General features: G+C 46.1%; 1 protein-coding gene across 1 annotated transcript; it reads right to left on the bottom strand.

Annotated features, from left to right (window-relative positions):
- Nucleotides 1-642: 642 nt before the first annotated feature.
- On the bottom strand, nucleotides 643-20,421 carry BLOC1S1 (biogenesis of lysosomal organelles complex 1 subunit 1). Its single transcript, XM_081957579.1, has 4 exons — nucleotides 20,252-20,421; nucleotides 17,461-17,533; nucleotides 1,966-2,098; nucleotides 643-1,111 (listed from the first exon to the last, which is right to left on the bottom strand). Exons 1-4 carry the CDS (start codon nucleotides 20,310-20,312, stop codon nucleotides 1,001-1,003), a joined length of 378 nt encoding a protein of 125 aa, XP_081813705.1. The 5' UTR covers nucleotides 20,313-20,421; the 3' UTR covers nucleotides 643-1,000.
- Nucleotides 20,422-23,957: the final 3,536 nt, after the last annotated feature.

The following is a 23,957-nucleotide window of genomic DNA, read 5'->3' on the forward strand; positions in this document are numbered from 1 at the left end:
CAGAAAATATATTTAATGAAGAATTATTATTGACTCAAAAGCTGCCCAATTTTTGCAACCACAAAAGCAGATGTAAGGTGCACGAGATCAGGAAAAGAGAAGCAGAATATTTGCTAGCTGAAACCCACTCAAGCCAGAGATAGAACTGGACATACTAAAGGCAACCCGTCTGTGGAACCAGGGAATATGGGGAACTTCCTTAATAGGAGGAGATTTTCCCGGACCATATTAAAATATCCAGCTTCTTCTGCCATAAAGCTAGTGAAGGGAGAGGCAACACTCTAGAAATGGAAACTGAACACTTTTGGCATTCCATGTCACACCCCTCTTACCCAAGCATGTAGCACATGCCGAATTAAGGAGAGATTAGGACAAATTAAATCTGAGAAAGGTTTCTTTGTATAAAGGCTTGAAAAACATGGGGGAAGGATTTGAAAACTAAAAGAGGATGAAGAGGCCAGGCTGGGTGACCTTATGAGAAAAAGCTCCAGCCACACAGAAGTTCTCCATCTCCAACCCATCCCTCTGTCTGAGGAAGAGAAGGCAGCTTTCAGTCCTCCTTCACCATTTGCCAAGATGGAGTTACACAGCTGATAGAACCAACACCCCACCCCCTGCAATGACTCACACCGACACTTGTAATGTAATTAAGCCACCTGCTTTTATTTCATTCTTTCTAACTTCATAACACAGATTGATCCAGCTTGCATGGAAAAAGCATGGCTTCTTTTCCTTTCCGTGTGGGTATGGGCACTTCCATGACAGTGTTTCGTGGTTCCTCCCAGCTGCCCATGGATACTCAGCCAAAGCAAAAGACCCAACAGCGCCTCTTACGCCATCTAAATGGGCCAGGGAGGGTGGGTGGGGGGAAGCTTATTCAGTGCTCCAGAAGAATAGTCACCGAATTAGAGGAAGAGGTTGCAGGCAAGGACTCTGCCTTCCGTTGGCAACATAGCATGAGAGATGCAATTCTGGTGACCAATAGAATCTGGCATCTGGATCAGGAAGTGGAAGGCTGCAGCTGCCCTTTGTAAACATATTCCAGAGCGGTGGCAATGGTCCGCATGTCCATCTCGATACTCCGTGCCCAGTTCTCCACATCACCAATTTCCTGGTCAGAGAGATAAGTCAAGATCAAACCCCTGTTCTTTGGCTTCTCAAGTCCACGCATGCCTGGACCTAATTTTCTAGAGCATCCTTCTGCTCTGACACTGAAATAATTTTAGATGAATTCAAGGATAATGTACAGAAAACAATTTACCATTTTAACAGAAGACCTTTGTTAGCCCTTATCGCTTTCGCTAAATACACTATACAAGGTTCAAAGTCTTTCATTTCTTTGTCTACTAGACTCTGTCTGTCTGTCTGTCTGTCCGTCCGTCCGTCCGTCCATCCATCCATCCATCCATCCATATCTATATCATCCATCTGTCTATGACCAGTAGATGGCGCTCTCCCATTACACTCAGGATTAATCACAGAGTGACAAAACAACAAACAACATTTGAGAGATCAAGTTAACATTGTTTTGGTGTGGTGAATTGCTGACAATAAGCTTTAAATAAAAGTGAAACTACACTCACTCTTCTCCGATGTCCCAGGTTGCTGATCCATGCCCTGTGTGCCACAGTAGAGCCAGAGGGCACACAAGGGTCAAAGGTGCATTTTTCAAATGGGCATGCTGCATTAGATTTTTGAAACAGAAATCATAGCATAGAATTTATATTAAAGAAGTTATAAATGATGGGCCAGAGGGGCGACCTGAGATGCTTGCTATTCCGTTCCCCTTCTGGAATTGCCTCTTCTTTTGTATCTGGGAACTGATGGCTCTGTATATGCTGAACCCATCTGTGATTCCCCCTATTCCCACTCATTTAAGCCCAGCCCAGCCCTTTAAGTCTGACCTTAATACAACATATGCACAATATATGAACCACTGCCATTCATACAGGCATCTGTGCTCACCTTCAGAGCTTGATTGAAGTTTTCTACCATGCTGATCCACTGGCCTGTTTGCTTGGCAAACTGAGCAGCTTGGATCTGCAGTGTCTTCACCTCGTGGTCCAGTTTCCTTTGGTTCACGTAAGCCTGGGCCACCCTGGGAATGAGAGGCTCAGTCATTCTTTAAGACAACAAGGGAGGACCAGAACAGGCTTCCTTTCTCTAAGCCCTCCGTCACTCAATTTTCTGTTCAAACTTTTCTTTGTACTAAGTAGCTTCCCAGCTCAGAGCAAGCTAATCCCAGGGGCAGAGGAAGGCGCTGGGAGCTTGTAGCCGGATAAATTCCCAAGGATATAGTAGATTAAGTATCTAAGCAACATCTGGCAATCATTATATATACGAGGAGCGTCTGGATCCATTTGTGAATAAGGCAAAGTCAGGTGAAAGATTCAGCACGGTGAGGAGGCTGAGCCACTGAAGAAATTGTCCAAAGAAGGGCATATAGCAATAGCATTTTGACTTATATACCGCTTCACAGTGCTTTCCAGCCCTCTCTAAGCGGTTTACAGAGTCAGCCTATTGTCCCCAACAATCTGAATCCTCATTTTTATCCACCTTGGAAGGATGGAAGGATGAGTCAACCTTGAGCCTGGTGGGATTTGAACCACCAAACTGGGAAAAAGGGATATAAGGGAAGGGCAAAACAATAAGAGGTTGTGATGAAGAGGAAAAATCAACCAACCTGCAAAAAGCCAGGGTGTTTCTAAAACTGGCTGCTGCATTAACGACGTATAGAAATAAAGTCACAATGAGAATTCCTTTCACTGCGTATTTTTAGGAAGCAAATTTTCCAGATTGAGTTAAACAAAACCTCTGTTCCAAGAAACTATGATATCCTTCCTGTATAAATTGTAGCTTCTGATAACGCATAGTCTCAGACCTTACCCAGCATGCGGTAAGTGACTTGTTCTGTAATGCCTCAATAAATGAACAGGAATTCTTCTACGTCACTGAACGGTGAACATTCTCAACTAATAGGGGTCTCTCTTGCAGGTGGAGGGTTAAGAGACAGAGAAAGCAGCACTTTCAAAGGGGAGAGATGCTACTGTGTAAACTTTACTTTGTGGAACTAAAAACTCTTGAGGCTTTCTCCAAATTTTTGGTCAGCTGCCTAACAGGAATATAAGATATACGGAGTGTAAGGTTTACTCTAAAATCTTCAATCACTTAAGCCAGGGGTCCTCAACTGTTTTAAATGGGGGACCAATTCACGGTCCCTCAGACTGTTGGGGGGGGGGGCGGACTGCCTGGGTGGGTGTGACTAGGTGGCCATGTGACTGAGTTTGGCTTGGCTAGGTGGTCATGTGACTGGGTGGGAGGTGGCCAGGTGGTCATGTGACCAGGTGGTCATGGCTAATGTAGCAGCCCATTAAACAATACACACAAACTTTAATTTGTTATGCTCCTGGGGGTAGAAAGCAGGTTAATGATGGGATGCGGCTGCCTTGGGGTGTATGCCCCCCCTCTCTCCCCCCTTCCTCTGGAGACTAGGGAGGCCAAAACGAGCCAATGTTTGGCTTCCTGAGGCCTCCTTGCATCCCGTTTTTGGTCTCCTCGGCCTCCAGAAGATGGGTGGGGGCCAATGAATAGGTGGGGCGATGTGGGTGGGGCAGCCTTATGGTCCCCCACAGGCCGGATTAATGGCTTTGATGGGCTGTATCCGGCCCCCGAGCCGTAGTTTGAGGAACCCTAGTTTAAGCTGATGTGAAGGATTTTTCAAAAGACCAAACATTTGTGCTGACTGCTACTGTGACTTGTTATACAATTACATTATATTTAAAAGGTGAAGTCCTGGGCTTTGCACGGTTGTATGAACGAGGGTCTTAAATGGCTGAAAGTGATTATCTGAGAAAGTTCTCCTATAATTGCCAGAGGCTCATCTTGTGGAAATTCAGGGTCAAACTTTCTCTGTAACCATCCCAGTTCTCTGGAAAATATTCTCCACTGAATTGAGGCGTCTACCCTTTGCAGACCTTTTTAAATGGGCTTGTAATTGCTTTTAAAGTCTCTTATTTTTAATTCTACTGAAGATCTAAAGCACCAAGATATCTCAATGATCAGAGAAATATAAATTAATCTGGATTGTCCTCTCTGTTAATACTTTTTAACAACCTTTCATGAATCATTATTCCTGCCTGTAATGAACTAGGACTAGGTTAATTTAAAGCTCTTTAATGCACTATGGGCTTCTAATACAATCCTTTCTTTAATCAATTGAGTATTTATATGGGTGTTTGATGCTTAATCTATCATACCATTTAACAAAAATCCCTATGGCTATTCCTATTCCTATTATCACCTACTGTATTTTTAATGAACTATGCAACCAATTAAACATTTAATTGAATTGTGTATCAATTGAGTTCTATTCAGTGAATAAAAGTTTTATAAGTGGTATATTTTCAGAAAATATCTTTTAATGTTAAACTGATATATGCTCTTTTTCTAACTCGAGGTACGGTAATTGAGTTAATTATCAAATATTCATATATCTGACATAAATTATATAATACATCTGGGGAAGAAATATTCTGATATTGGTAGCAATCTGACTGAAATGGACTGATACTTTTGATAAAAGGCTAATGAGATATTTTCATCGACATTTCAACGTACGTGTTTTCAGTTAAGAAATGTTGATATATAAAGTCAGTATTGTGTGTTTATAAAAGATTCTTCTATGTGAGATGAAAATCACATAAGTAAGCTACAACAGAAAATCCATCTTCTGCCAATAATAAGTTAAATATTTAAATAATTCTACTGCATTTGATAATAATACTTTTGAGAACGGAAGGAACAGTTTCCAGGTAAGGGAGACAGGTGTGACAATGATAGGGAATATTCTTGAAAACAATTATGCTAAAAATATGGTCTTACATTATTTGTTTTTGACATATTTGCTTGGATGTAATACTTCTGAAAGAATCCTTTACCTAGGCTGCCTTACTGATCAACAAGGCAATTAGAAGTCATATTTGCAGATACCTTTCTTCATTTGCAACCCCTAAAAATTACAGCAAAAGATTGGAAGATCCCAAGCCCCCCCCAACTTTACAAAGAGATGAGGATTTAGTTGTCTCTTCTCATTTTTTCATGCAGAAACCTTGGGAGATCTTGGATGTTTATCTGAAAGGAATCTTTCCACTCATATCTGGACTCAAATCTACAAATTAAAGCTATAGAAAAAGGCTCTGAATATTACCAGGCTCCTTGGAAGAAGAACAAAAATCTTTTGAGATGGATTTGTTAGATCAAACAGTCTAACAGTCAGCTGCAGGGGACAGGGCAGGTACCTGTTTGAGTTATCCTTTCATTTGCTTTTCATTGCATCTGGTACTGATTTAAATCTTTGCTCCACTGATTTTTGTCCACTGAAGTCAGTGGCCCACTAAATGGGAATGGATTGGTAAACACAAAATACATATTGAAATAACTTGTGGGACTGATACAAGACAATATTTATAGTTCAGGGTTTATTTATTTCATTTTATTTTCAAAATTTATAGACCGCCCCCTCTCCCCGAAGGGACTCAGGGCAGTGTACAGGCATCTCATTAAAAAACAGGTACAAAAGATAGATACCCTTAAAGACATTCCCTTAAAAGCGAATTAAACCTAAATTCAACTGTACAGAATAATAAAAGTTAAGATCAACTAAAAAGCATACCCCGAAAAATTTAAAAATACAGACTTGAGGGACTAAAATTGGTATTAGGCCAGGCCGGCTAAATTGAACAGGTGGGTTTTAAGCTTCTTACGGAAGGAGCGGAGGTCGGTGGTAGTTCTGATATCCGTGGGGAGGTCATTCCAGAGGGTCGGGCCCATCACAGAGAAGGCCCTACTCCTGGGTGTCGCCCACTGGCATTGCCTAGTGGACGGCACCCGGAGGAGTCCCTCCCTGTGAGAGCAAATCGGCTGAAGGGATGTGTGGGGCAGGATACAATCCCGCAAATAGCTAGGTCCTGTGCCATGGAGCGCTTTAAAGATGATAACCAACACCTTGAAACGCACCCGGAAAGCCACAGGTAGCCAGTGCAGCCTGCGCAGCGGAGGTGTTACATGGGAGTATCTAGTAGCTCCCACAATTGTCCGCGCGGCCGCATTCTGAACCAGCTGCAGCCTTCAGGTGCATCTCAAGGGGAGCCCCATGTAGAGAGCATTACAGTAGTCCAGTCGGGACGTCACAAGCGCATGGGTGACTGTGCAGAGGACGTTCCGGTCCAATAGGGGACGCAATTGGCGCACCAGGCGAACCTGGTGAAACGCCCCCCTTGCCACGGCTGTCACATGGTCATCCATTGACAGCCGGGCATCCAGGAGGACGCCCAAATTGCGTGCCCGATCCACGGGGGCCAGCTGTTCGCCCCCAATGGCCAGTGATGGACACAACTGGTTGAACCGGGGTGCCGGTAGCCACAGCCACTCCGTCTTGGACGGGTTGAGCTTGAGTCTGTTATTTCCCATCCAGATCCGTACGGCTTCCAGACATCGGGACATCACTTCAATGGCATCGCTGGGGTGGTCTGGGGTAGAGATGTACAGCTGAGTGTCATCAGCGTACAGGTGGTAATCTACCCCGAACCCACGAATGATCTCGCCCAGCGGCTTCATGTATGTGTTGAACAGGAGAGGCGAGAGGACCGATCCCTGCGGCACCCCACAGGTGAGCGGCCTCAGGCTCGACCTCTGCCCCCCTGTCAACACACATTGCGCCCGACCAGAGAGGTAGGAGAACCACCACAAAACGGTGCCCCTCACCCCCAACCCCTCCAGGTGACGCAGTAGGATACCATGGTCGATGGTATTGAAAGCCGCCGAGAGATCTAATAGGACCAAGATGGAGGAGCAACCCCCATCTCTGGCCCTCCAGAGATCATCCACCAGCGCGACCAAAGCCGTCTCCGTGCTGTGACCGGGCCGGAAGCCGGACTGGTGCGGGTCCAGATAATCAATTTCCTCCAAGTGCCGTGGGAACTGTTGCGCCACCACACTCTCTACAACCTTCGCCAAAAAGGGAAGGCTGGAGACGGGACGGTAATTTGCTAACTTAGCTGGGTCCAGAGAAGGCTTCTTGAGTAGGGGCCTCACCACCGCCTCTTTCAAGACGGCCGGCAATAACCCCTCTCTCAGTGAAGCGTTCACTAGTTCCTGGAGCCAGCCTCGTGTGACCTCCCAGGATGCCAGTACAAGCTAGGAGGGACACGGGTCCAGTAAACATGTGGTGGCTCGCAGTCGTCCACGTAACCTGTCCATATCGTCGGAAGTAACAGAGTCAAACTCCTCCCAGGATGGCACCAGAAGACCCACCTCCGACGTCTCTTCTAGACCGCTAATGGAGACCCACTCGCTGCGAATCTGAGTGATTTTGTCCTGCAGATATTCCCCAAATTCCTCTGCTCTACCCTGCAAGGGGGCTTCCCGCGGCCTCTGTGAAAGGAGGGAGCGGGTCACCCTAAACAGGGCGGCAGGGCGGTTATCTGCAGACGCAATAAGAGTGGCACAATATTGTCGTTTGGCCATTCTTAATGCCACAAGGTAAGTCCGTAAATAGGCTCTCACCTGTGCTCGGTCAGACTCGGAGCGTGACAATCTCCATCTGCTCTCTAGGCATCTCTTGCGGCGCTTCATCACCCCCAGCTCCTCGGTGAACCAAGGGGCCTGGGTGGTTCGATGCCGCAGGAGAGGCCGCAAAGGCGCAACCTGGTCCAAGGCCCCGGTGGCCGCACTATTCCTTGCGGCCACTAGGTCCTCCATCCGGGTGCGGTTTAGGACTACAGGGAATGGCCCAAGCTCCGTCAGGGGCAGGTGCGAGGACAGTTTAAGAGCACGTAGTCGGTTGGGAGACCGGGGTTTTTGGTCATTCCCGGTCGTTTGTACCAACCCCTGCATACTAGGTGGTCAGGATCTACAGACCCAAGGCCTGAGACTGCTGTTATGCAACGCGAGGTCCGTTGTCAATAAGGCCCCCCTCATCCACGATCTAATTTTGGAGGGGGAGCCGGACCTCGCCGGAATAACCGAGACCTGGTTGGGCCACGAGGGAGGTCTACCCCTTGTGGAAATGTGCCCTCCAGGTTATCGAGCATTTCACCAGCCTCGGGCCCAGGGAAGGGGCGGTGGGGTAGCAGTGATTATCCGGGAAGACTTAGAGCCGAGAGAGTTCACCGTGCCGCAGACATCCGGGTGTGAGTCCCTCGTCGTGAGATGGGGCCCAGGGAGGCAGTTGGGCCTGCTGATAGTATACCTGGCTCCTCGCTATACTTCAGCGGCCCTGCCCGAACTCCTCGAGCTGATCTCATCGGTGGCGGTCGAGACCCCCAAACTTTTAGTGATGGGGGATTTTAATCTGCCGTCGATGGGAGAAGCGTCTGAGGGGGTTCGGGAGTTCATGGCTTCCATGACAGCCATGGACCTGACCCAGTTAATTCAGGGCCCTACTCACGAGGGAGGCCACACCCTGGACCTTGTTTTTGTCTCTGGCCAGTGGACGAGTGATCTGGGAATAGGGGATCTAGACACTATTCCCCTGTCATGGTCGGATCACTCACTTCTCCGGCTGGACTTCCCTGGTGCTACCCCCCGCCGCGAGGAGGCGGAACCGGAAGGTATTAGATGGTTCCGCCCCAAGCGCCTGATGGAACCGGATAGGTTCCAGACGGAACTTGGGCCACCTCCTGTGGACCTGACCTGCCCCCGAGTGGAGGACCTGGTAGACGCATGGAATAGTGCGACTACCGGGGCCCTAGACCGGGTGGCGCCTTTGCGGCCTCTCCTGCGGCGACGAACCACCCTGGCACCTTGGTTTACCGAGGAGCTAAGGGTGATGAAACGCCACAAGAGACGCCTAGAGAGTCGTTGGAGATCCTCCCGTTCCGAATTTGACCGAGCACAGGCACGAGCCTATTTGAAGACGTACCTTGTGGCATTAAGAGCGGCCAAACGTCAACATTGCGCCGCTCTTATTGCGTCTGCAGATAACCGCCCTGCCGCCCTGTTTCGGGTGACCCGTTCCCTCTTGTTTGAGAGACCACGGGAAGCCCCACTACAGGGCAGAGCAGAGGAGTTTGGGAATTATCTACAGGACAAAGTCGCTCAAATCCGGATGGGATGGACCCCTTTCAGTGGTTCAGTAGAGACGCCCGTTGCGAGTCTTGAGGGACCGCTTTGGGAGGAGTTTGACTCGGTTGCCATCGAGGATTTGGAAAGGTTGCGTGGACGTCTGCGACCCACCACATGTTTATTGGACCCGTGTCCCTCCTGGCTTGTACTGGCATCCTGGGAGGTTACGCGCGACTGGCTCCTGGGCCTGGTGAACGCCTCGTTGGGCGAGGGGTCTCTACCGGCCGCCTTGAAAGAGGCGGTGGTGAGGCCCCTGCTCAAGAAGCCTTCCCTGGACCCAACGGACCTAGTCAATTATCGTCCAGTCTCCAACCTTCCTTTTTTAGCGAAGGTTGTAGAGAGTGTGGTAGCACAGCAGTTCCCACATCACCTGGAGGAAAATGATTATCTAGACCCGCGCCAGTCCGGCTTCCGACCCGGGCACAGCACGGAGACGGCCTTGGTCGCATTGGTTGATGATCTCTGGAGGGCCAGAGATAGGGGTTGTTCCTCTATCCTGGTCCTATTAGATCTCTCGGCGGCGTTCGATACCATCGACCATGGTATCCTGTTGCACCGGCTAGAGGGGCTGGGAGTCAGGGGCACCGTTTTACGGTGGTTTGGCTCCTACCTCTCTGATCGGACGCAACGTGTGTTGACAGGGGAGCAGAGTTCGACCCGGAGGTCACTCACATGTGGAGTGCCACAGGGATCGGTGCTCTCGCCTCTCCTGTTCAACACATATATGAAACCGCTGGGCGAGATCATCCGTGGTTTTGGGGTGGGATATCATCTGTATGCTGATGATACTCAGCTATACATTTCCACTCCGAACCACCCCAATGAGGCCGTCGAAATGATGTCCCGGTGTCTGGAGGCCGTACGGGTCTGGATGGATGGCAACCGACTAAAACTCAACCCTTCCAAGACGGAGTGGCTGTGGCTTCCGGCCTCCCGGTTCAACCAGGTGCTTCCATCTCTGGCCATCGGGGGCGGCCAACTAGCCCCCATGGAACAGGTGCGCAATTTGGGCGTCCTCCTGGATGCCCGGCTGTCCATGGATAACCATGTAACAGCCGTGGCAAGGGGGGCGTTCCATCAGGTCCGCCTGATGCGCCAATTGCGCCCCTTATTGGACCGGGATGCCCTACGCACAGTCACCCATGCGCTAGTGACGTCTCGCCTGGATTACTGCAATGCTCTCTACATGGGGCTTCCCTTGAGATGCACTCGGAGACTACAGTTGGTCCAGAACGCGGCCGCGCGGGTGATTATGGGGAGGACTAGATACTCCCCTGTAACACCTCTCCTGCGCGAGCTGCACTGGCTTCCTGTGGTCTACCGAGTGCATTTCAAGGTTTTGATTATGATCTTTAAAGCGCTTCATGGCACAGGGCCTAGTTATATGCAGGATCGCATCCTGCCCCACACATCCCTACGACCAATTCGCTCACACAGAGAGGGACTTCTCCGGGTGCCGTCCGCCAAACAGTGCCGGGGGGCGACACCCAGGAGCAGAGCCTTCTCTGTGATGGGCCCAGCCCTGTGGAATGACCTCCCCCGTGACATCAGGATTACTTCCGATCTCCGCTCCTTCCGTGTACAGCTGAAGACTCACCTCTTTCAATTATCTGGCCTGGCTCAATCGCAATCGTAATTTTCTCATTCCTCCTAACTGTTTTTTAAACTGTTTTTTAAACTGTTTTTTAAATTGTTCTTAAATATTAATTCTTATTGGGTTTTTACAATTGGGGTATTTTAAAGTTGATTTTTAACTGTCTAATGATGTAATTTGTTTCCTCCTCCGTGTACGTGTATGTGTATGTATGTGTGTTGTGTATGTATGTACGTTTTTGTGTTGTTATATATCTTTTATGTTTTATGCTCCATTGTACGCCGCCCCGAGTCCTACTTGGAAAGGGAGCGGCTAATAAATCCAAATTTATTATTATTATTATTATTAACCTATCAGGTTCCATCAAGCGCCTGGGGCGGAACCATCTAGGACATTCCGGTTCCGCCTCCCCGCGATGGGGAGTAGCGGTTGGAAAGTCGAGCCGGAGAAGTGAGTGATCTGACCATGACAGGGGCGTGATAACTAAATCCCCTACTCCCAGATCACTCCTCCACTGGCCAGAGACAAAAATAAGGTCCAATGTGTGACCTCCCTCGTGTGTGGGGCCCTGAATTACCTGGGTCAGGTCCATGGCTGTCATGGAAGCCATGAACTCCCGAGCCGCCTCGGATGTTTCCCCTACCGATGGCAGGTTAAAGTCCCCCATGACTAGCAGCCTGGGGGTCTCAACCGCCATCTCGGCGATCACCTCGAGGAGCTCGGGCAGGGCCGCTGATGCATAGCGAGGAGCCAGGTATACAATCAGCAAGCCCAACTGTCTCCCTGGGCCCCATTTCACACATAGGGACTCACAACCGGTTATCTGTGGCACAGTGGACTCTCTTGGCTCAAGGCCTTCCCTTACGATAACCGCTACCCCACCACCTCTACCCTGGGCCTGCGGCTGATGAAATGCACGGTAGCCTGGCGGGCACATTTCCACGAGGGGGAGACCTCCCTCGTGGCCCAGCCAGGTCTCCGTTATCCCTGCCAGGTCCGGCTCCCTCTCCGAGATCAAGTCGTTAATGAGGGGGGCTTTGTTGGCAACGGACCTGGCGTTTCATAGCATCAGTCTTAGGCCCCGGCTCTGTAGGTCCTGACCACCTAGATTGCGGGGGTTGGGACAAATGACCGTCCGTATCCAACGGCCACGGTCTCCCAACCGGTTAAAAGATCTCGGCCTACCCTCGCACCTACCCCTCCCCACGACCGTTAGAATGGGAAGACCTTCTTCTGGAACACCACCACTCCCTCTTCTCTTAGTCGCTCCGCTCACTCTCTTGTTAAACCCACCTGTCTGCCTGGCACTAGTCCCTCCCTCAGCCTGATTGAACCCACCCCCCGCCCTGGAACCCCTTAAGAGACGAATAAAAGATCTAATTAAAAAACCCCTAAGGTTGCGCTTCGTTGAACTGTGGGGTCCTTGGTACTCTCTGAGATTGGTTGTTTTCTTATAGATGTTTCATTATCCAACTAAATAGCATCATCAGTGTGAGAAGAGAGTGGGGTTTGCTCTCAGTTTATATACCAGTGGCTTGCATTGTCAGCGTTGGTTGGAGTGTTCTTGGTAGTTCCTTCATGAGGCTGTTGCTTACCGTTAGCCTGTTTGTCTGAGTTGGTAGTTGTAACTTATGGAATCATACCTTATTTGGTTGATTTTCTAATGAAAAATATCCATCTCTAACCAATGAGCCTCGTAGCATAGTGGTTAGAGTGCAGTACTGCAGGCTACTTCCGCTGACTGCCGGCCACCTGCACTTTGGCAATTCAAATCCCACCAGGCTCAAAGTTGACTCAGCCTTCCATCCTTATGAGGTGGGTAAAGTGAGGACCCAGATTGTTGGGGGCAATTGGCTGACTCTGTAAACTGCTTAGAGAGGGCTGTAAAAGCACTGTAAAGTGGTATATAAGTCTAAGTTCTATTGCTATCTAAATATATGAATCCATATTTGGATATGTCCCCCCCCCCCCATGTGTGAGACAACTGCTTTATTGCATTTCCATCCTCCATCTTACCCTCTTTAAAGGCCCTGAAAGCATTTCAGAATGGATTATTTGTTGGAAAAAGCCATGCCTGGAATTTATTAAAAAATTCTTTTTGTAGCTATAGAAATTAAAACATGATAGTGTTCTAACATGTTTAAGTGGAAGAAAAGTATTGCTCTGCATAAAAAGGAAATTTAAAAAAAGTTATCTTGATGTTTATAGATGCAAGCATACGCAAAAAATAACTTATAATTGCCTCCATGAGGAAAGGGATTATGAATACAATATTAATCTTAGGGGGATGCTTTTAAAGCTAAGATAATGTCATTTGAGCTTTTTAGGAACGGGAGGAAATTACTTTCTCGTGACACTGCAACACTGAGTACCAGATAGACAAATAGTTCTTTAAATATACTGGAACAATTAATGATGGCTTGGACTAACTGAATTATTTTAAGACCGAGAAATGGTGAAGTTTTTAGTGCATTCTTTCACAAAATACTGCAAAACAAAACAGTAACGCTTCTGTTGCATTGTCTTCAACTCTTGGTAACTTCATGTAGACATATAGTTTTCTGGGCATCAGTATAAAAAGAAGTATATTATTCATCAGTAATAATGAAAAATCTGTAGACAATTGATGAGCAGGATGCTGAGCAGAACTAGTGGTCAGGATGAGTAAAAGGTGCAGAGAATTATCGGTAGTGTATGTGAGAGAGAGGATGATCCATCTCTTCTTGATTCCAAGGGAATGGAAATGAATTGGACAATGTTAGTAAATTGGGTCAAGAAGACTCTGAACCTTTATATGAAAAATAGCAATAGCACTTAAGAATTATATACCGCTTCACAGTGCTTTACAGCCCTCTCTAAGCGGTTTACAGAGTCAGCCTATTGTCCCCAACAATCTGGATCCTCATTTTACCCGTCTCAGAAGAATGGAAGGCTGAGTCAACCTTGAGCCTGGTGGGATTCAAACTCCAAATTGGAGGCAGCCAGCAGTCAGCAGAAGTAGCTTGCAGTACCCCATTCTAACCACTGCGCCACCATGGCTTATAAATATATATTACAGTTCACTGTATACAGTGGGAAAAGGAATTGCAGGCTTGCCAGGACATCCACCATACCTCAAAGTGAATCCCCTCTTAGAATGGACCTTGGAGAAGATATGAAAGAGATGTGAAACAGGGACTTGGACAAGAAGTTATACAGTCCAGACACTGAAGCAAGCATAAGAAAGAATCTCAAAATAACCCTGCTTTAATTTCATTTCATATTAAGATGGAATGGAAAGAAACCTAGACAGGCTTTCAAGATTTTGAAATTTTTGAATACTGAATGCATTCTGAACTATCCCAAACCAGAGAAGTCACAGGACAGGGAGAGAAATGACCACATTATACACTTGGCACAACAGTTCCATCTGATATTCCTGTACAAGTTCTGACCTTGTGACCTGCTGTCGCTATTAATAGAGAATAGAGCCAGAGGATGAAGGAGACTCCTTGCCGATTCCCAGGATAAGCTCCCCTGTATTATTTGTGGGAAGGCGAGTGGGGGAATTTTACAGCTGACTCTTCGGTGACTTGTCCACTGATCTTGGTAAGATGCCAGGCCCATCTTCAGATGAGGGAAGGAGGGATTCTCATCTCCCACCCATAACAACCTGTCTGGCTCATCTTCCTACAAGGGAGGGGAGGATCATTCTGATAGGGGAGGTGAAGTAAAGGAATTCAGAGCTGATCTTGAATAGCCAGTTATGCAGGGACTTGGGACATGCAATACACAGTTCAGCAACGGAAGTACAGGTGAGAAAGAAAGTCAAAATAGCCCCGCCTTGATTTTCTCCAACATAAGATGGGATAGAGAGAAATTCTGACCACCTTTCAAGATTCTGTTATTGCAGCCCACAACAATAAAGCAACATTCATAGAATCCCTGCCTGCTGCTTCTGTTACTTGACCTGGCCTGTCTGGAAGGGCTGATACCTCTCTCCCTACTGACTTTAGCTAGTATTATAGTAAAATAAAAAATATGAAGCCACTGTTTTGTTGTTGTTGTTGTTGTTAGTTGCAAAGTTGTGTCCGATCCATCAAGACTCCATGGATGACGTTCCACCAGGCCTTCCTATCCTCTACCATCCTCTGGAGTCCATTTAAGCTCATGCCTACTGCTTCGGTGACTCCATCCAGTCATTTCATTCTCTGTCGTCCCCTTCTTCTTTTGCCCTCCATTGTTCCCAGTATTAGGCTCTTCTCCAGTGAGTCTTTCCTTCTCATGAAGTGGCCAAAGTATTTGAGTTTCATCTTCAGGATCTGGCCTCCTAAAGAGCAGTCAGGGTTGATCTCCTCTAGGACTGACCGGTTTGATCGTCTTGCAGTTGAAGGGACTCGCAGGAGTCTTCTCCAGCACCAGAGTTCAAAGGCTTCAATTCTTTGGTGCTCAGCCTTTCTTATGGTCCAGCCTTATGAAGCCATTGGAAAAGTCTATGTGGCTTGATCACAGGGTAGACAAAGGAAGCCTGATTTATACTCCCTGTTTACTAATGAGGAAGAGAAACATGGGAAAACCCTGAGGCTACAGCTACTTTTATGTTCCATTATCAGGATCTCATATGCTTGTGTGGCAAAAAGTTATAACAACAAAAATAGTCTTTACAAAAGGAGTTAGATGCAGCATTTCTGGGGGAAAACCTACACAAGGCTTTCTTAATCATTTGCTCCACTCTCCCAAGGAATTTCTAGGGATCTGTGGTCTGTTGAAAGTATCTAGGGAAATGTAGCCTGAAGAATAAAATTGTAATTCCCACTCTCATCCATTAACCACAAAACTAAATGGCGCCAGCAACTGTGGGAGCTTGTCAAGGACAGGAGTCATGCTATAAAATGTTGCAGCTTCTTCTTCCCAATGTAAATAAACACTTCAGGCTGGAGGGTGGTCTAGTTTCAGTCCCATCTTCTTTCAAAATAACTGTTGTGTAAAAGGGTGAAGAGTGTGATACAGGCCACAAAGTGTTAACAGGAAATCACATCCTTCCAATTAGTATTTCAGACCTTGCTGAAACATACAACTTTTGCTTTAGATCAGGGGTGTCCAATCTTGGCAACATTAAGGCTTGTGGATGGAATTGGTTGGCTGGGGAATTCTGGGAGTTGAAGTCCACAGGTCTTAAAAGTTGCTAAACTTGGACAACCCAGCCTTAGATGTTCTTATGTCACATGAATATTATTCCTCCAAGATTTTGCTGTCATATTGAGGCTAAAAACCTAACTATTTATAACACTCTTATTTAAAATCTATTGGAAGAGAATGAATAGTCAAAAGTTACATCAATTTATGTCTGAAATGGAGTATTCAGGTATGATTCTCCCCCCCCCCCGCCGCCTCTGTTTTAACAAGAGACTTCAAAGTGACCAAAAAACGAATCATGGGTAACACAGAAGAGATCAAGAAAAGCAATATTTACGCAATACTTAAACTATAGAAAGTGTTTTAAATTGTAATGTTGTGACTTATTTATTTAATCAATTTATATGTGCAACTCTGGGCAGGTCACAACGCATTAAAACCAAGGGAAAAATGTTATCCATGAAGCATAAGGTGCTAAACCAATAAATCCACATGGCTAAGACAACTGTGATGAAGTTCCTGGAGACAACTATCAAACAGAGAGTTATAGAAAAGGATACCCATATAAAAGAGAGGTCGTTTCCCATCTGCATTCTTCTGCATTGCTACGCAAATTCTACAAAGCTATTTTTGGTAACATGCAACAAATGGCGAGAATCGAATTAAGTATTTATTTCTACAGGGCTGTGAAGTTTAAAGCTCATTACACTATTCAGGCATTCTCAGGAAAGTTCTGTATTATTCTTGGAATTGGTGAGATAAAGCTGAGTGGCTTGTCATATGCATATGCTATGTTTATAGTCAAGGCAGGGAGATTGAACTGCTCTGTCCAGAGATTACATCCTTCACATTACTGGCTCTTGACTATTCCCTTATAAGGGAACAATTCAGGAACCTAAAGGTGTAAAACAAGGGTGTCCTTTTCTGCAACCTCCATCTTCTGTAATTTGATTCTCCCCCTGCCCCAGAAATACCAGTCAGTTATTAATTAATTTTTCAGTAAGTCTGCCCAAGGCACATTCAATTTCCCTTGGTTAAAAACTTTGCTCCATGAATGCAAAACGAGTTTTCTTTGTTGAAATGAAGAACTGATTTGCCTCCATAAAGTGCTTTCCAGACTCAGCAAACTTTTGCAGTAGCTAGAAGTGGCCTCTACTCACTGCAGCTTCCTAAAGAGAGCAGCCTTGAATGAAGTAACCATTTGCTGTTAGAAGTGAGAAGATGTCACTTCCTGATGCAGTTTCAAAGAGCTGATTCACTCAACTACTCCTCCTCAAAGCAAAGCATCTTTTTGAAAGTTTGTGTAGAAACCTTATATTTTGGCAATACAAATTTCAAATAGGAGGCATGAGCCAGATGGCAAAATATTCAATTTCCCATTTTCAAGAGTAACAGTTTAACAGAGTTGGATGGGACATTTTCAGGTCATCTAGTCCAAGCCGCTGCCCAAGCAGGAGACTCTACAGCTGCCTCTATTTAGGATCAAACTCATAATCTTCTGATTGTGAGACAAGAGCTCTGGTGGATATATCACTTTGCTCTTAAATCATGCCCTGGATACCAATATCCATGCCATATAATTTCATGGATATTTCATATAGTTTCAACCACTTCTCAATACTACTCACCCCACATTTAGATGATCAACGAGGGCTTCTGTTAAACAAGTTGCTGCAGCAATTGCTTCTCGCCTCCGCCGTTCTAGAAAGAAAAGCAAATGTCTCTTCTATGATATCATTAAAGTCAACACGTCTGTGAAATGACTCTGCATCACATTCTTGGCACTGTTTTCATGTTATGTCCTTCCTCTTACTGTACATTAAATTATCTGTTTGGAATATTAAGGTTCTTTGCTTAGTAGAGCATTGGTTTTATATAATATCCACCTCAGTAATTTAAGACAGGCCTCAACCTCCTATCTCCCTGACTTTGCCACCAACATGCCTCAGAAATTGCCTTTTTAATGATATTGTTTCTTTTCTCGGCTCACATCTCGAACAAAGCCAACTTTAGTTGATCTATTCTAGTTGTAGACTAGGGGATTCTCACACAAATTTAATCAACCGTATTATTGCTTATTTAATCAAGGCTTGGGATTGGACCTACTGTTTACCATTTGAAAATGCTACAAGCATCTGTTCTGATCACATAGACTTCTTATAAACATGAATTTGAAAGAGAGTCGCCTGTTTTTAATGGTTTTTTTTTCAGAGTCTTTGGTGAGAAGACAATAAATAGTCCCCAACTTTATTTAGTGACCATTTGAAATTGCAACGGCACTGAAAAAAGTGACTTATGACAATTTTTCACACTTACAACTTTGGTAATCCCCACAGTCCCGTTAAGATTATTAGAGTTGGAAGGCACCTTGCAGGTCATCTAGTCCAAGCCGCTGCCCAAGCAGGAGACTCTACAGCTGCCTCTACCTGCGATAGAACTCACAACCTCCTGATTGTGAGAGGAGAGCTCCACCTCCAGGCCACAACAGCAGGTGTGATTATGCTTGACAACTGGTATGTATTTAAGATGGCCATGGGGCCCAGGGTCATGGGATCCCCCTTTGTGAGCTTCTGACAAGCAAAGTCAATGGGGAAGCCAGATTCACTTAACAACTTGTGTTACTAACAACTGCAGTGATTCATTTACCCGCTCGTAATATGGAGCAAAACTCACTTAACAATTGTCTTGCTTAGCAAGAAAAATTTTGGGCTCAATTGTGGTCACACATCAAGTACTGTAGGTGGAAGGTTGCTTTAAACTGGGAAAGAACTGATTTTTTTTAATTTTTATCCCTTTATTTTTATTACAAATAATTCAAGGTGTTGAACATCCCTAATATACAATACAATAGCAGAGTTGGAAGGGACCTTGGAGGCCTTCTAGTCTAACCCCCTGGAAACCCTATACCATTTCAGACAAATGGCTATCCAACATCTTCTTAAAGACTTCCAGTGTTGGGGCATTCACAACTTCTGGAGGCAAGCTGTTCCACTGATTAATTGTTCTAACTGTCAGGAAGTTTCTCCTCAGTTGTAAGTTGCTTCTCTCCTTGATTAGTTTTCATCCATTGCTTCTTGTCCTGACCTCAGGTGCTTTGGAGAATATTCCTTCCTCTCTCTATTTTGTCCACAACAACTACCATGTGAGGTGAGTTGTTCTGAGAGAGAGTGACAGGCCCAAAGTCACCTAGCCGGCTCCCCTGCCTAAGTGGGAACTAGAACTCACAGCCTCCTGGTTTCTAGCCTGAGGTCTTAAAACCACCAGACCAAACTTACCAGATCTTACCAAACTTTTACCAACTGTATACTGATGGTTCTGCCACCACTGGATGCATTACTCTGCTTCTGCCCACAAGGAGTTTGATTGAGTCCAAAATTTATGTTGCTGAGAAATTTGTTAAGTGAGTTTTGCCACGTTTTACGACTCTTCTTGCCATATTTGTTAAGTGAATCACTGCAGTTGTTAAGTTAGGAACATGGCTGTTAAGTGAATCTGGCTTCCACACTGACTTACCACAGGGATAACACGATGGTCGTAAATGTGAAAAATGATCATGTCACTTTTTTCAGTGTCCCAGTGAAGTTGCAGTGTCCCAGAGTCATGTGATCTCCTTTGGCGACCTTCTGCCAAGCAAAGTCAATGGGGAAACCAAATTCACTTAACAACCGTGTTACTCTAACTGAAGAACCGCAGGGATTCACTGAACAAATGCGCGCTGAGAAAAGTTGTAAAATGGGGCAGAATTCACTGATGTAACAAATGTCTTACATAGCAACATACAGTTTGGCCTTAATTGTGGTCGTAAAGTCGAGGACTATCTGTGTTTATTTATTAAATATATATATGCCTTTCTCACTCTCCAGGATGACACTAGCCAGGCAGTATGATGCTAGATCAGATCACACTAAACTAGACATTCTTGGGGTGGGGGTGGGGGGGTGTTCCAATGTAGTTTGTGTCGTGAGAATTACAACCGCAGCCACACTCAGAATCAGAATAGAGCTGGAAGGGACCTTGGAGGTCTTCTAGTCCAGCCCCCTGCTCAAGCAGGAGACCCTACTGCTTTCCTAATGCTTGGTGCTTGAGCAGCTTGCCAAAGGAACACGTTTAAAGTGACGAAGGAAAGAAAAGTGAAGCTACTCATAATTCTTTGGATTTAAGAGACCGGAAGGAAAAGGATGAACAGCCGAGCTCCACAAACACGCGAGTCAGACTCAAATTACACCTGCTGAAAATCCGGTTTGTTTTTGTTTTTTATTATTACTACGCGCCGAGTCACGAAAGCCACGGAGTCCCTCGCCTCGTTAACCCCGAACTCGGCCCTCCTCCTCTCCCCGCAACCTTTCCAAGAGTTGAAACGCCGGGGAGGGGTGGGGTGGGGAGCCAGGCTTTTCCCCCGAGGCTCCCCCGGCCGCTCACCTTGCAGTTCCTTCCGCTCGCTCTGCTTGGCCTGGTGCTCCCGCAGCAAGCGGGAGAGCATGGCCGTCCCGGGGAGAGAGCGAGAGCGAGAGCGAGAAGCACAGAAACGCCCGGTCTTCCCCTCGGCCTTCCTCCTCGTCAGATGACTCCGGCGCTCACGTGTGAGCCGCTGGGCGGTGCTGGGAAAGCGCGATGTCGGCGGGAGTCTTGTCTTCTCTCTCTTTCTCCCCGTCCGATCATTTGGATGCTAAGGCGGAGGGGATTCGTCGGGGAATGGGTGCTGCCTCGCTGGCACGTTTGCCAGTTACGCCGGTGTTAGCAGCGAAGAATTTCCCGCCTCTTTGAAGTGATTCTCATCGACTCTTGACACTGCCAACTCCTCTCTCTCTCTTCCCCATCTCGTTCCTTCTCTCTCTCTCTCTTCTTTCCTTTCTTCCACCCACCATCCCCCTTTCCCCTCTCTCCCTCCTTTCCCTCCCTCGCTCCTTCCTTCTTTCCTTTCTTCCTCCCACCCTCCCCCTTTCCCCTCTCTCCCTCCTTTCCCTCCCTCGCTCCTTCCTTCTTTCCTTTCTTCCTCCCACCCTTCCTCTTTCCCCTCTCTCCCTCCTTTCCCTCCCTCGCTCCTTCCTTCTTTCCTTTCTTCCTCCCACCCTCCCCCTTCTCCCTTTCTCCCTCCTTTCCCTCCCTCGCTCCTTCCTTCTTTCCTTCCTCCCACCCTTCCCCTTTTCCCTCTCTCCCTCCTTTCCTCCCTCGCTCCTTCCTTCTTTCCTTTCCTCACTCCCTCATCCAATGTAATGGCAAGAGTCAAGAGATCTTCAGTTTTGATAGCCATCATCACGCCCCCCCCCCTTTCAAGAAGAGATTGGACTGCCATTTGTCAGAAATGGTGTAGGGTCTCCTGCTTGAAGGGGTGTTGGTGTTGGACTAGATGAGTCCTATGAAGTCCCTTCCAACTCTGTTAATCTGTTTAGGCTATTTGAGAGTGTGTGCATGTGTTGTTTTGTTTTTTTTGGGAGGGAGCTTCAGTTAGAATTGACACTCAGCAATTGTCTGGATTGGTCCCTGTCATTTTCTCAGCAATTTTTTCGGAGGTGGTTTGCCCTTGCTTTACAGAACGGAGAGAGAATGATTGGCCCAAGGCTGCCCAGTTGGTTTTGTGCCTAAAGCAGGATTAGAACTCCCAAGTCTCCCGGTTTCCAGCCTGGTGTCTTAATCAGTGCACCAAACTGGGTAATTTAAGGGTTTAGCCTGGGATATTTTTGTCTCAAGGGCACTCCACCCCAATTTTTTAAAAATTATTTATTTGTCTAGAGGCATATTTATACATTTTCCTGTTCTGTAACTTCCTACTTATATCTTATTTTTATGTGCCTAAGTGGGTGAAGGGAATTTGCTTGCAACAATTACAGGTAGTCCTCAACCTACGACAGTTCGTTTAGTGACTGTTCAAAGTTTCAGCGGCATTGAAAAAAGAGACTCATGATTGTGTTTCACAACTTATGACCATTGCAGCATTCCCATGGTCACGTGATTTACCTTCAGATAGCAATAGCACTTAGACTTATATACCACTTCACAGTGCTTTCCAGCTCTCTCTAAGCAGTTTATAGAGTCAGCATATTTCCCCCTGGGTCCTCATTTTACCGACCTTGGAAGGATGGAAGGCTGAGTCAACCTTAAGCTGGTGGGACTCGAATTGCCAAATTGCAGGCTACCAGCAGGCAGCACAAATAGCCTGCAGTACTGCACTCTAACCACTGTGCCACCACGGCTCTTGACAACAGGTTCATATTTATGACGGTTGCAGTGTCCTGGAGTCATGTGATCACTTTTTGCGACCTGACAAGCAAAGCCAATGGGGAAGCCAGATTCACTGAACAGCCATATTACTAATTTAACCACTGCAGTGATTCATTTAACAAATGTGTATAAAGGTTACAAAATGGGGCAAAACTCACTTAACAAAGTTCTCCCTTAGCAACATAAATTCTGGGCTCAATTGTGGTTGTAAATTGAGGACTACCTGTACTGTAATAGATGCATTTATCTAAAACTAATATGGGCTTCACATGTTTAAGCAGCATTTGGATCTTTTATTATTGCATTTACAATGGAAAAAAAACAACTCACTTTTGATAGGATGCATCCATGGAATGCTGTATCTAGAGACAAGAAGTCAAAAATATATTATGGGAAATATCTAAAGCGAGCCTCTCCCATATGCTGTAGATTAAATCTGTACTTAGATTAGATCATAAAAGAGGAAAGGCTAATATCTCATGTTCATCCCTCAGTTTAGCTTGCAATAAAAATATACTACTTCTGTTATTTACTGATAATTTGCAATTTACCTCATACATATGTGCATGAGTCATTCTACAGATGATGAATTAACAGTAAATAATTTTAAGAGGCTGGCTGTAATTAGAACATGCGGGAATGAACTTGGCTGTTCTTATTAAAGGAACATTAAATTAAGAATTACTGGTAGGCCCTTGTCACAGTGTAACTGAGAGAAGATGATTAAGCAAAATATGATACGGCATCTGAACTCACTGAATTCAGATGCGATATCATATTTTGCTTAATCACAGAATGATGAATTATTGCTGGTAATCAGAGCTGGATCAGCCAGAAAGCTGCTGAATTTAGGTGAAAAGTTTTGGGCTCCTGTTGTCCCAGGTGTAGAAAGGAATCGGAAAAAATAGAAGATGAATTCAAAACTTTTATTTGCTAATTTGAAATGGTACATTGATATCTGCATCGTGTTGGATGTGAAAGCCTCGAGGCAGACATTTCTATTTAAAATAAATTGAAAATGTCTTGCGGATTTCAACTGGACGTTTTTGAAAACGTTGCTTAAGAAAATGACCATTCCCCGTATGATACTTCCTCACCTGATTTGTATCCAATTGTTATTCTTGCCCTCTTCTTCCATAGCTTTACTTGTATCTGTATAGTTTTTTTTTAAAATCAGGACAGAGATGACCTACCTGCTTCCATGTCCTTACACCAAAGTCTTCGTCTTGTTGGTAGCCTGCCACTGAGATAGCTAAAGTCACATTGCAATGAAAATTGTGTTTTCCATTTTGTGGCAGCAGAAGCATCTTTTCATGGGGAAACTGAATGTACGTAAAGGGGTAGAAGAGGCTGGGGTGGGTTCCATCATCCACCCCAATGTAACCGCCTCTGAGGCTGCCCCCTCCCTTCAGCAGGCTTGGCCCTGTCCATTGTTATCTTTCTCATTTGGGCTGAAGGGTTGCAGCTCTTTTCTCCCCCCCCCCCTCTGATATTTTACTGGAAACATGACCCTAGACCAGTGATGGCTAAACTTTTCAGCACCAAGTGCCGAAAGCACATGCATGTGCACACCCATAAAGCAATGCGCACATGACCTCCCCCTGCACGCCATGCATGCATGTGCGACCCCCCCATTGTGCGCTCCGCCACCCACACGTGTGCACTACCCCTTGTGCACCCAGCACCCCACGCATGCAACCCAAACACCATGCACAGCAGACACCCCAAAACAAGCTGGCCGGCGGGAGGTGCATGTGTATGCATGGCAGAGCTGAGCCGGGGCGGCGGCTTGAATGTCCCCAGAGAGGGCTCTGCCTGCCACCCCTGGCATGTGTGCCATAGGTTCGCCATCAGAGCCCTAGACTTTGGTTCCCTAAGAAATATCAATCTTTGCACATTGGGGCTT

The sequence above is a fragment of the Natrix helvetica genome (genome assembly GCF_964273705.1).
Source record: "Natrix helvetica genome assembly, chromosome: 1".
In the NCBI taxonomy this organism is placed as follows: Eukaryota; Metazoa; Chordata; class Lepidosauria; order Squamata; family Natricidae; genus Natrix; species Natrix helvetica.

Excerpts from the sequence above, each read along its gene's own strand:
- BLOC1S1 (XM_081957579.1), bottom strand. The coding sequence starts at position 20,312 with ATGCTCTCCCGCTTGCTGCGGGAGCACCAGGCCAAGCAGAGCGAGCGG. Across the intron at positions 17,534-20,251 it reads CGAGCGGAAGGAACTGCAAG|AACGGCGGAGGCGAGAAGCA; the intron begins GTGAGCGGCCGG and ends TTTTCTTTCTAG. Across the intron at positions 1,112-1,965 it reads ACTTCAATCAAGCTCTGAAG|GAAATTGGTGATGTGGAGAA; the intron begins GTGAGCACAGAT and ends CTCTCTGACCAG.